This window comes from Solanum lycopersicum, chromosome 3 (genome assembly GCF_036512215.1).
Source record: "Solanum lycopersicum chromosome 3, SLM_r2.1".
Classification (NCBI taxonomy): Eukaryota; Viridiplantae; Streptophyta; class Magnoliopsida; order Solanales; family Solanaceae; genus Solanum; species Solanum lycopersicum.
The window spans coordinates 1,517,094-1,530,889 of NC_090802.1; the positions used below are offsets into that span (position 1 = coordinate 1,517,094).

The 13,796-nt window shown below is 30.3% G+C and overlaps 2 protein-coding genes across 3 annotated transcripts; both read right to left on the reverse strand.

The window, feature by feature from the left end:
* Positions 1-303: 303 nt before the first annotated feature.
* LOC101246598 (aquaporin NIP1-1) lies at positions 304-3,528 on the reverse strand. The gene is made up of 5 exons (XM_004234025.5): positions 3,179-3,528; positions 2,481-2,702; positions 1,589-1,786; positions 1,087-1,148; positions 304-700 (listed from the first exon to the last, which is right to left on the reverse strand). The coding sequence occupies exons 1-5, from the start codon at positions 3,314-3,316 to the stop codon at positions 487-489; spliced, it is 834 nt and encodes a 277-aa protein (XP_004234073.1). The 5' UTR covers positions 3,317-3,528; the 3' UTR covers positions 304-486.
* A 4,738-nt stretch (positions 3,529-8,266) lies between these two features.
* Positions 8,267-13,713, reverse strand: LOC101246895 (BES1/BZR1 homolog protein 4). 2 transcript variants are annotated; one of them, XM_004234026.5, is made up of 3 exons: positions 13,349-13,713; positions 8,923-9,674; positions 8,267-8,623 (listed from the first exon to the last, which is right to left on the reverse strand). In XM_004234026.5, the coding sequence occupies exons 1-3, from the start codon at positions 13,562-13,564 to the stop codon at positions 8,620-8,622; spliced, it is 972 nt and encodes a 323-aa protein (XP_004234074.1). In that variant the 5' UTR covers positions 13,565-13,713; the 3' UTR covers positions 8,267-8,619. The 2 variants fall into 2 exon arrangements, with proteins under 2 accessions (XP_004234074.1, XP_004234075.1); XM_004234027.4 differs by lacking the exon at positions 8,267-8,623 and having other exon boundaries at positions 8,919-9,674; positions 13,349-13,685.
* Positions 13,714-13,796: the final 83 nt, after the last annotated feature.

Consider the following 13,796-nt stretch of genomic DNA (forward strand, 5'->3'; position numbering starts at 1 on the left):
GTTTATATTCACTTATTTTTATTCAATTTTTAATAGAAGGAAGCTATTTTAAACCTTTTCCCCTTTTTCACATTTTCATCCGTAGAGAGATTTACAGTATTTTTGCTTAATTTTCAAAGGATAAAATTATAATTTTTTTTATATAGCATGTATCACTTTCTTTCACATAAACCTTACATGAACACGAGATATCTCTAATTTGGAATGCCTTTTTGCGAATTCGCTAGTAGGAATGGTCTTTTCTCTAAATACTAGTAACACTTTTACATAAAATAAGACACTGAAAGTAGATAAGACATACAATTTTCTAAAAAAGAAAAACATAGATTTACTTCATTTATTATATTACAAAATACATAGCTTTTTTTCTTTTGTGTTTTACAAAAGTAACCACTTTATAACCTTTTCCCTTTATGTATTGCAAAAGTAACGACTTTCATCATCCATTGACCATTATTACTAGTTTTTGCAAATATGTCCACTTTTTTAAGTACTAGAATTTTTGGACTTGAGAAAAGATCCACTTTTGGTTATTTCACGCAAAGGTTTGTCAGTAAATCTGATTATATTGTAAACCCAAGCACCAGCAATGGCCCCAAGTGTTGGGCTGACCAAATAAATCCATAGGCCTTTGTAATGGCTTGACACTATTGCTGGGCCCAAACTCCTTGCTGGATTCATTGATGCACCCGATATCGGTCTGTTACACCACAATTCATTAGTACGTAAGAATTAACCTAAATAGCCGCTCGTTCAAACACTTAAGTTACACTAGTTGATTGACAAAACAAAAGAATATATCCAGTGTAATTTCATACGTGTTGAGTTTGGGGTGGGATTTGGGAGGGGTGTATGCCGTCTTACTTTCAGTGAAAGTAGAGAGACTGTTTTCGATAACATATCAAAAATAAATATATCTAATTTATGCATGTCAACTAAAAAGTTTACTTGTTGAGTTTGATTAATTATATGTATATTATGTAAGTTAATGCATAATAATTTGTACCTATTATTAGTTAGGTCTTGGAGTTTTACTTGTGGATTTAATACGACGATTATTTTTACGATTAATTAAAGAGTAATTACCCTGTAAACATCACATTAAGCAAAATTGTTGCCCCCACAGCAAGACCAGCAAGTTCTCCAATCTGCAAATCATAAACATGACAAAAAATATATTAATCATAGAACAATGAATGTTCAAGAATCCCTAAGCAATTTTTTTTATTCAACTAATAAAATTACTTCAAGAAATTAATTCGAAATAAATTAATTTACTCTAATATTAACGTAACTTTATCATGAAATGAATGAATTAGACGTGTCCAATTATATATATATATATTAGAGAGAAAAGATTCAAATCTACTCATCAACTTGTGATTATGGTTTAAAATACCCTTTAGATTATAGTTTCATTAGATGCCATATAATAAATTATTTATTTTTTAAATTTTACAGATAATTTTTGAGTACATAAATGTTTAAGATTCCTTTTAGATAACAAATTCCTAACATCATTTTTATTTCGATTAATTTTATTATCAGTCAAATATCATTATATAAATTGAGATAAAAAAGTACTTACAGCTCGATTATCGGTTGCAACACCAGATATGACGAACATGAGATAAAAAGTAATTATAAATTCAATGACGAAGGATTGAAAGTCGGTGCCGGACGGTAGGGTTCCGGCGAAGTGATCGTGTTTTCCGTTGAATATTAATCGTAAAGTTCCACTTGCTAGGGTTGCTCCAAGAACTTGAGCTGCTACATAAGCTGGTACCTAATATTTTTTTATTTTTTTAAAAAAAAGAAAAATAAATATTTTGGAATTTATTTGAACTTAATTATATAAATAAAAGTACAATGAAACTTAATTATAAATATCAACTATTTAGGAATACGTTTTAATCCTCGTTATCATCGAGGTCCTCACTTATGATTTATTTGTATCACAAGTTTAATTTTTATTTTTTTCTAAATTTCGTGTCTAATAAAAATACATCACATTAGTTTGACGAATTAAGTATCTTGCTAAAGCCTTCACCAATTAGTGTCAAAGTTCTTATAGTTACACGATATTAAAACGTACACTTAAAGCAAAAAATCCACTTTTTTTTAAAAAAAAAATCATGTTTAAACATCATATAAAATGAACGAAAAGAATACATGAGTAAACCAAGACTATCACTATGTTTAGAAAAATGATCATTTTTTAATTTTATTTTCAGTCAACGTACTAATAACATAATTAATATATAGTCTGGCATATAGAGACTAATGAGGACAGAGTATATATAAACCTTCTTCCTATTTCGTAGAAGGTTGTTTCTCAAAGACCGTCGACTTCAGTCGAAGTATATTACATAAATTTGATGAATAGACCACATATTTAAGAGTATAACAGGTTTTCATTTCCTTTTTTGATATTCGTGTTTAGTTAAATTACGTCACATAAATTGAAATCGAGAAAATACCTGTTTCCAAGGGAACCTTTTGACAGAGGCAAATGCAATAGTGACAGAAGGATTAAAATGTGCACCAGATATATGGCCAACAGAGTAAACCATAACCATTACAACAAGGCCCCAAGTTATGGCTACTCCTGGAAATGTTATCATCCCTTTATCTGCATTTACCACTACTGATCCACATCCAGCAAATATCAAGAAATATGTTCCTATCATTTCTGCTATTACCTATAAAATTCGATCAGTATAATTTTATAAGCAAGGTCTAAAAAATTCATAATTAATCAAATAATATATTCAATAAGTAGAATACGACAAAGTGGAGTTTAGAATAGTCATAATTAACCAAAAATAAAAAAAAGATATATACAACAAATATTCAGCCTAGATACCATTCAAAATTACGATAAAATGAATAATGAAATGAAAAAATATTGATAGAGAGAGTTTTTTAAAAAACAGACCTTACGTGATACAAATTTAAATTTATCAAACCACAAAATAAATACGAGAATGTTATAATAATCCGACGTAAGAAATTATTCTATCTAAACATTTCTTTTAATAATTAACTGTTTAAACTTTTAGATGATATAACCGTAGGTTATTAGACCAAAATTCTGTTTTTGTCATTAATTATATTTTTTTTTTCACATACAAAAAATTTATTAACAAGAAGGTTAATTAAGATGTTAAGTAGTCACCTTTTGAATAAAAGGAACAGTAAGAAAACTTGAGGTTGAAGAAGACTCCTTGTGATTATTCAAATCATGATCTTCTTTAATATTTAAACTTACTCCATGATTAATATTTCCATTAACATTAATCTGATGATCAGCCATAGATAATATATAGTTAATTGTTCAAGAAAATAAAAAAGAGAGAGTATATAAGATGGATTAATACTAAGGAGGTAGTTGTAAAGAACAAGGATTATCTCCTATTTATATACAAAAATGATAATAATAAGTTTGAAAAAGTTGATTAAATAAAAAATTTAAAAAGAAAGAGGAAAGAGGAAGAGACAACTTTATTCTTTTTCTCTATTTTTTTTTGCCTTTTTTGTTTCTTTATGAGAGATCTATGCTTTGACAAAGAGATGGAAAAAAAAAGTCCATTTAGGGGCGGATTTAGAATATTGAAAATTCAGTAATTTAAATAAATAAAATTTGCATTTATATTGAAAATTTTACTAAATACTTTCAAAAATAACTCAGTAACAAATTAAAGTAGTCATTTTTGCCTAATGGTTGAGAATTAATTCAATGTGATCCTTAAAATATGTTTTTGAACAATTTTAATTCTTCAAATTTATTATATAAGTGAGGAATATTGTAAAAAGGAATAAACCAGAAACATTAGAAAAGTCTTATCAAAATTAAATTCCATTGTACAAAAAAAACAGTACTAGACACTAAAAACATATCAAGAATATATAAAAAAGAATAATACTAAATGTTCAGAAAATTTGGTTAGTAAATTAAAAAAGTATATAATATTTTTTATTTTAAAATAAATTGATTTTTTTAATTAAAAAAGATTAAAATTAAAAAAATAAAAATATTCAAAAAAGTAAAATAACATAATATGACCTAAAGGGAATTTTCCATATCAAAAATAGTATAAGCTATATAAAAAAAAATAATACACCTTCAAATGTGAGTTTTTAATAAATCTTTTTTTTAGTGGATATAGTTGAAAAGTTTGTAGCATTAATTAAACTGTAAATAATGATAGTGCATTATATCTGATCCAACAAGAAGCTGGTTATGAATACAAAGAAGAAAATTTTGTCACAAATCATTCACTAATTGCCCTACTAAATATCCACTTGATAAATGAAAGTTCTAATATCATTTTTATACTATAGTTGTAGTATTTTGAATCTTTTATAAATTAAGAAGCAATACTTTATTGGTCTCTGATACTATTTAATTTAATATAAAATTTTAAGAAAACAAAAAGTCTTTAATATTTGTGGTTAATTATACAATTTTTTTTAAATATTTAATTGATTTTAAATAAGTTCAATAGACGAATGTGTTACATAAGATTATTTTTTTTGATTTCTCGTTTAATGTCTTATATCCTTATTGAAACGTAATTAAATTAGCTTTTAAAATTTATACAAATTAACATTTTTTATTTATATTTGTCTAGTAGATTTATTTTATTAGTATAGGAGGGTGAGTTTTAAAGTAATTGCAAATGTTCACACTTAGAAATTACTACATATATTAATACTAATAAGTATATTTGTTCTTTGGTATAAACGTTATTTGATGGCTGGTAATTTTAATTGCTCTATTATAATCTATTTAATTGATATTATAATTCAATAATTCATTACTTTTAACTTGTCATTTTTCCTTCTTAGAGAATATAGGAAGGCTGAGGATGACACATGAAAAAGGTTACTAACAGTTCACCATTATTGTCCAAATACATTACGTACCTCTATCAGATATTTCGAATTTAAATTTTGAATGTTATAAAAATATAAGACAAAAACCACACTTAATTTCTTTGAATAAATTTTATATGATACGAATTAAGATTTAAAATTTTGAATTCAATTTCTGAATATATTTACTCTCGACAGAAGATTTAGAATTTAATCCATCAATATTAAAAAAAAATCTTAACAAAAAAGATTTCTCTACATTTTTAATAAACCTTATACTATAATACTAACTTAAATTAATCAAATTATATATGATGCAAGAACCGAACATTAGGCAAAAAGCGAGAAAGGAACATTTATAGCTTGATAGATTCTATGTTTCTATAGAATTACTACATTTTTTGCATAGGAAATATACTAGAATCCTAGAACAATAAGCATGTCCAAATCATCCAAAGGAGAATATATATATATATTACTCATATATATAGTCTCTCTGTCAACTATTGTCTGTCGTGATTTTTATTTTTAGAGTTAAACTATGAGAATATTGACGAACATTTTAAAATGTAATTTTTGAAATCATATTGATATATAAAAATTTGCAATTTGTAGTATTTTTCATTTAGTTTTTGAATATTTAAATTTTTTGTTTAAAATATCAAATTAATGTAATTTAATTTAACTTTAAAAATTAATCAAAAATTAATTTTCAAAAAATATAATACGATAAATAAAAGTAGACGGAGGGAGTATCTACTTAGAATAGAAAAAAATAAGGAGCAAAACTTACAATAGATGATGGTAAGATGAAGATCTTATTTAAATGATTAAAATGTTTGAAAGGTGAAACTATTATTTATTTATTTAATTATATCTTCTAACACTTTTTTTTTTTTTTGCAAATTATAAATTTTGGTATGATTTGTATTGAATGAAACTTGAGTATTTTCAAATCATAAATTCGCTTTTACGGCACGAAGTGATTCATCATGCTCAAACATGAGCCGATCGCTCGTTAGGGACGGTTTATAGATCATAAAATTCCCACAAATGGAATGAAAAGTGGGTCCATGTTTGAAAGGTGAAACTATTATTTATTTATTTAATTATATCTTCTAACACTTTTTTTTTTTTTTTGCAAATTATAAATTTTGGTATGATTTGTATTGAATGAAACTTGAGTATTTTCAAATCATAAATTCGCTTTTAGTTAATTTTACCCTTTTACTAAGCTCTTCACATGAACTCTTACACATGAAAAATCAAAAATTAAAACAGTTTGATGCATTAAACATATGTCATGCATTCACTAGTTTGAGAAACGGGTGGATTTCTAAAAGTGTGAAGTAGACAAACAACTTATCTTTAACGCTTCTAATTATTTCACTATTCAAATTTAAGATCTATTAATGAATACCACAAAGTTAACTTTATTGTTACTCGAAAACTCTCGTGTTCACGTGAAAGACCAAACCTTTTAAACCGTTTGGATCATGTATGTAAATATATTACATGTAAATTATATACTTATAGTGATAGTGCACGTAGAATGATATTCTTTTAAATATATTTCAATTTGACATGACAAAGTAATTTATTTTGTTTTATTAATTGAAGATGTCAAAAAGAACAAGCAATATACTTTGTATTAGATCAAGTCAAAAACTTTTGAGTAACTACTTTATATTCTTCATTGTGTGATCTCATAATTTTCTCATGATTGCATCATTTTATAGGGACATATAATATTTGAGTGATGCCACGTAATTAACACATAAATGTTACATCGATAAAACACAATATCATATGTATAAATATATAAAATTAAAAGCAAATCAAAGATATTTTAAAATAGTGTAAATTAAAATTTAAAGCGAATAATATTACCAGCAATGAGTTAAATCGTAACATGCTTCAACTATATTATTATTCCATATTAATTAGGAAATCAAACAGAAGCTTCTTTTACAACTTAGCCCAACAAAAGAAAAACGCTAAAATTGAACATTAATTAATTAATTAATAAAAAGCTACACAAATATTTATATGAGTGAAAAAAATTCAACAACCCACAAAAAATTGCATGATTAATGCCATGCAAAAACAACTTTTTTAACCCGCATGCATTAACCCCACTAAAATATCCCACTATTTACCATTTCTAATTAAAAGTCTCCAAAATGCTCTTATATTGACTTGTTGTCTCAAAATATATATATATATAGTAAAAGATTAAAATTGCATAATAACTAACATATCTATTTTGGTTTCGTATGATACTCATATTAAATCCTAACTAATTTAAATTCGTAATCCTGTAAGACGTCTATATTCAAGGGGAATTATATTACTCCGTAACATGTTTTTTTTTTTTAATATTTAACGGTCGAATCTCCTAAAATCTTACATTGAAAATAAAGAAATTTTATCCGTTCCATCTCAATTCCAATCGATAATCTTAACTAACAGTCAAACATAAGATATTTCTAACTATTCAACTTTATATTATATATCCAAAGTCCAAATTTGATACTACACCACTTTATTTTTGGAATCTTACTTTGTTGAACCAAGTGTTCACACATACTTCTTGTGAATGAATAAGGAAAAGTAATAATAAAATATTGTAGCTAAGAGCAAAAGAAAGTATTTAGTCATTTTTCCCCATGATTCATGGAATTTGTTAGTTGATTTATCTTTATTGAAATGGCAGGCAATGACTCTTGTGATATACACTTCACTTTTTTATAATTTTCTTCCTTCTCATCACAAGGAAATCATTAGTCTATTTTTTTTACATTGTTTTTTTCAAAAGACATATAGACCCCTTGACTTTGATTAAACGCGTCATTAGAGTCTAAAATTTGATTTATTACATACATACTTAACTAAGTGTGTTACATATGTAATACGACTTAACATCGATCGATATTTGCTTAAACTTTATATTATATCAAATCGCGATACAAGGCATACCACATCCCTAACATTGTAGGCAAAGTGGCTTTGACACCATATTTAGTTATTAACTATCAAAATCACTAGTTATATTGTCCCCAGGCCATATATATGACCTTAATGTGTGTACTAAGGTCTAAGACGACATATAAAATGTAGAATATTTGAATTGTATATATTTTATTATTAAGATAATATCTTTAAATGTGAGAAGATCTCAATTTATGTGGTGTTGTACTTAAATGTAGCAACAATGTTAATCGCGATGATGGTTGTGCTTGGTGAAGGTAGTTGATGGTTGTGAAATGAATGACGAATTATATAGGTGGTCGATGAGCGTTATACACATCAAACTCAACTAGAAAACGTTTGGTGTTCAACTTAATTAACGTTAATCGTAAATAAACAGTAAGATAGAGAAAAACACTTCTTGTAAGTCAACTCCTACATACTATATGATGTGAACAATTACAAAAGATAACTACAAAAATAAAAAAAGTAATTCCAATCTTGAAAGAGGAAAAAAAAATAAAAAGAATATAAAAAATTGGGATAGTACTACAAATACAGGGAAAATTAATGGGGAAATGTGCGAAAATAAATACTTCAATCTACAAGAAAATGTATCATTTGTTGCTACTGTGCATTTTAAACTGGTTTTACTAACCACAACATCTTCACATTCAGAAGTGATTGACATAATAAGTTAAACTTCAAATTTGCACAAAGATATGTTTATGATCAAAATCAATGAATTAAGTAGACTTCTCTTGTACTTCTCTATCTGCAAAATCAGCAAAAGAAATAATATCAGACTCGAGTGTGTGACCTAGTGGTAAATGGAGGGGGAGGAGAAAAGGTCTAAAGTAAAGCACTAGGTGATTTCATTCTATTTTGTCCAAGCGTTGGTGGACGGTTAGTATATCTATGCTAAGTGGGAGGTACAAGGAAACCAGTAAAATTAATCGAGGTGCGCGCGAGCTAGCCTAGACATCACCGTTATAAACTAACTTTGCCTGTGGGTCAGCATAGGCGTGTTGCAAACATATTTATGAGAAAAAGTTGGTAATAAGAAGAGGTTACCTAGTGCTAGAGTTGCCAAGTGTAAGCTCGAGATCATCAGTAGCACACTCCTCGTGAATTCTTTCACCTTCCCATGGCTTCACTAATCCCATCATATGGCTGCCAAATGCAAACTCTGCTGAAATAGCATCCGACATTGGTACGTCAGCTGTTTGGTCGATACCTGAGGCAATGGCAGGAGAACATGCCCCACTTTGCCCTGGTGTCCACATCCGAGACCCTCCATTTGATATTGGCTCCTTGAATCCGAATGGATTTGGTGAGACAAGGCTAAACGTAGGGGATGAAGGTCCGTCTTGTGGAGTTTGAACACCAGAAAGCCAACCAGAATCTGGTGGTGTTTGACGACCAGGACTGGCGGGGGTAGAAGATGGTAAGAAGGCATAGTGTTGTTGTGCCCACCCTGAATTTGCCATGGGATCATCGCTCATTCTAGGTGTACGAGCTGTGGGAGAGCTCAAAGGTGGAGTAACAGGCGCACTTATAGAGCTCCCAGGAATGTACAAATGGTGGGGAAATCTGGATGATGAAGGCGATGATCCGGATGAGAGATTCTTAAGCCAAGGAATTAGGGTGTTAGGATCATGATTATTTTGGACATTTGCAACATAATTGGATGAGACTGGGCTAGGGAAAGATGATGAAGCAGGACTTGGATTATACGAAGCACCCGGACTCGGTTGGTAAGATGAGCAGGGGCTTACAGATGCTGAATAACCTATAATATCCACATGTCCTACTGGCTTGCATCCCTGGAATATAGAGAATCGATTAGCATATACAAAAACGAATAATCACAAAAAGAATCGAGAATAAATCTGTCACCAGAACAATGCAATTATGGCAGAAGCAAACATCATATTCATAAGGTGTTGCACATTGATGACTACTGGTTGATAAACAATGAGCCAGGATCATCAATTTTTAAGTTCTAACCATTTTTTAAAGACATCAGACATCTAAGTTTTAGACGCAGCATAAACAATCTTTGAGCCGAGGGTCTATTGGAAACAGCCTCTCTACCCTATCTAACCTCCCCAAATCCCACTTGTGGGATAAGAAAGGGTTTGTTGTTTTTGTTGTTGTATGCAGCATTAACAAGATCGTATTTTAGTGCCAAGCAATCAGGCAGACCTAAATGCCTTGATAATTTCCAAGTCATTGATTAAAATATCAACTCAAACAAAAGCCACCAAGAATGCACACTAATTTTGCACACCAGATTGTACCTTGACGGCTCATCTCTACCATTCTTCTATAATTTACCTGTCGACACAGAAGCAGAGACAGCACTTGAAAAATAGTAATATTATGAACCTGGAGCAACGAAATTCTGTTCTTATGAGGTTAGCAATCTACTTTGATGTTAGAAGCCAACTTCTACAACACATGGACCAACAAAACTCAGCTCTTCTGAGACCATTGATCTTTACTTATCCAATGATTGATACTATTGGCTGATCAGGATCACAGTACATAACTTACAAGTACAGGGAATGAAAGGAGATGAAACCCAATGAAATGGAAAACCATTTGCATGGATTAACCAAAAAATTAGTTAAACCAAATAGTCATTGGTAGGACCTCATATCTTTAATGTATATTGTTAACATCTTAATTCACCTATATGTAAAATTGAAATTTGAAATTCATCTTCAGTCATTTGCAGAAAAATCACCTTCAGATGGATCTGAGCTCAGCAATAAAGTTTGCTTTTTTAACCAAAAAAAAGTCCACCTCTTTTTCACTGAGAAAACCATTTTCAAGTAAATCACCTATATAAGCTGATGACAAGGGTAAAAAGTACTTAATCATATGGTCTTTCTAGTTGCGGTTCAAATTGGTTGCATCTTTTTCAATCATGTATGCAGCACTTGTACGAAGGTGCATGTGTCAGGGTCAACTCTCTTCTTATTTGAATCTTCTTAAGGACAAGACCCTACCGTATGCAAGGACCCTCAACCAAGTTCTAGTCTTCCCAAATTTCCTTCTGTTTTGAAGAGGCAAATCAAATTTCTCCACATGGGTTGATCCTCCTGTTCCTTATGGCTTAGTAAGACAACAGTATAGTGAGACCATTTTCTGTTTGACACGAATATTTTTAACTAAGGTACTTTGAAGATTGTTTAGTAGTCCTTAATAATTTAACTCAGTCCATACATAATATAAGAGTTCCTCATCCACTCCAATTGACCTCATTCCACATGAATCCAAAAAAATTACTGGATTCATCACCCGATATTTGTGCTGGTGGAAGAACTTGTGTCCGGACGAATTAATTGAGCTACGCAGAAGCTGGCGGGGACATCAACACAACAACAACATACCAGTGTTATCCCACAAGTGAGGGTCTAGGTAGTAGTGTGTATGCAGACCTTACCCCTAACTTGTGCATGTAAAAAGGTTGTTTCTAATAGATCTCAAGCTGTGGGGACACCACCTTCATAAAAAGTACTAGTGCAATCATCTTTAGCACTCCAGTGGTGACTGTTATCCACCTTCCAAAATTTTTAGATTTAGGCTCCAAATGCATCACCAAAAATCTGAACTCTTTTTGTCATAAAATGGACACTAAAATTTTCATCCACAACAATTATGAATTATTGGTCCCCCTTCCCACCATTGACCAAAAGACTCACTATATTGACAGACAATCCCTACATATTCATGATATAAAAGTACCAACATACCCAAAAAGAATTGGACATAACCCACACCCACATCCTAAAGGGGCAAAGAATGATGGCACTATCAGTAGTGTCAACACCATGATTATAAATTTATACTCTGAGACCCATATAAACAGTTCTCTCATCCAATACAAAATTAATTTCCCCACACGCTTTACAGCCTCAACAATTAGTTACTCCATTTTTTTCTCTTTTTTTTTTTTTTGTGATACAGAATCCAAAGATTTGATATCTACTTTCCTTTTATATTATAATTATACCTTATAAACTTTATAACAAACTACAACATAAAGTATAATAAATGACACCCAACATTCAAGAACATCTAAGGCCCACAAATTTGATAACAAATCCACACCACCTCAAAACAACTATTGAATCACATGCTTGACTTTATATTGGCAATGCATTTAACCCCGGAAATCTCGGTAAAAGACTAACCAAATTGCATACACAAATTATTAGAAACTAATGTAACTTTATCGATAGACGCAGATCCAAGATTTGAGTTTTAAGAGCTCTCAATTCTAGGACAACAAGTCGGCAACCATCAGCGCTAGTAGTTTATCTTTAACATATATACATGGTTTGGACCACCGAAACTGGATTCAGCCAAACCCATATGCTAAAGGCTACCTCCACCCTTGCTATATGACCCGACAATATAAAAAATAACTTAACGTGTTATACTCCCGCCAATTTAATTTATATGACAGATTTCCTGTACAGTCTATTCTGGAAAAACATAACAACTTTCTAAAATTAGAAATCTCATCTTAAACTTATCATTATACCATTAATGAGAAATTTTTAAAACCACACAGTTTTACGAAATGTTTAAGACTAACATTTCAACAGTCTTATAGCTAGTAAATGTTATTTCATGTTTTTTTAAACCATAAGTTTAAAAAGTTCTCCTTTTTTCTTAAACTCAGTACATATTCAAATTTTTCCATGTAGATTGAAAAGTTGAGAGTATCTTTTACTATACTACTACTATTATTATGATAATTTACTGGTTATTAGCTTTTGCGTTTGTATTTTACATCATCAGTGTATAAAACTTAAAACTTCGTTAGAAATATGGGATGACAATGCCAGAGACAATGATGCATCAAGAGGTTGTACTATGTGGGTTGAGTGGTGAACATTTGAAATTCCCAAAATGCCCTTTGAAGAAGTAAAAAAAAATCTGCTCGAGTCAGGAGACAGAAACTGCAATCACTCTAAGAACGTCGCTTTCAAGCATCATCAAAGGTGAAAATGCAGTAAATTTGGACACATTTGACCATATAAATTATTCACTTTTTCTCGGAATAATTACACTTTATTCGAAAATGAATGTTTTGCCGTGAAAATTCAAACTCAATAACAGCTCATGAACTATTTTTCTTCAATTTTCAACTCCAGCTCCACAAATTCGTGGGAAAAAAGTGAAAATATTTTAAATCTATGGCCAAACGCATAAAAAGATGACTGCGTTGACCTTCTACAACAAAGCAAAAGTATAGACAAGAGTGTGAAGATGCAAGTATTCCGCAGGGGTAATCTCGTCCAAATCGAGCATTTTGTAGAAATATTCAAACTTTGCAGAAAATCACAGACCATGAATCTATAAACTTGATGTTCCGATCGAAAATAAAACAAAAATTAGCTCAATCCGAATCGATTAATCAGCTCAGTTTCGATAGATGAACAAAAAAAATCAGTATAAAAAGGCAATAACTTCAATTTACCTTTTTGTAAGTAGTTCCATCTTCTTCAACGATCCAACCAGCTTCTTTACACAGAGCTTTCAACACCTCGTTGTTATCACAGTGTTTAGGAAGCTTATAGTTACCGTACATTCTAAGTCCGGCGAAGATCTTCGCGGCGATTGCTCTTCGCCGTCGTTCTCTCCGTTTATTGTTCTCTCTTTCCTTCCATGTCGGTAACCTCGTGCCGGAAGTCATTCAGGTCGCCGGAATACTGCTGTAAATAGAGATCGAACCGGATTAAAAAAGCGGTTCGAGTGTGAAACCGGTTTAGTTCTGGATCGGCTTGAAGTTGAAAATTTGTAAGATGAAGAAGAAGAGGAGGGAGAAGTAAATATGTGAACGGTGAGTTTAATATTGCCACTAAATGATTAAAATATTACGTAGATTGCCACTTAGGTTTTGTTTGGTTTGGAAAAAAAGTTATTTC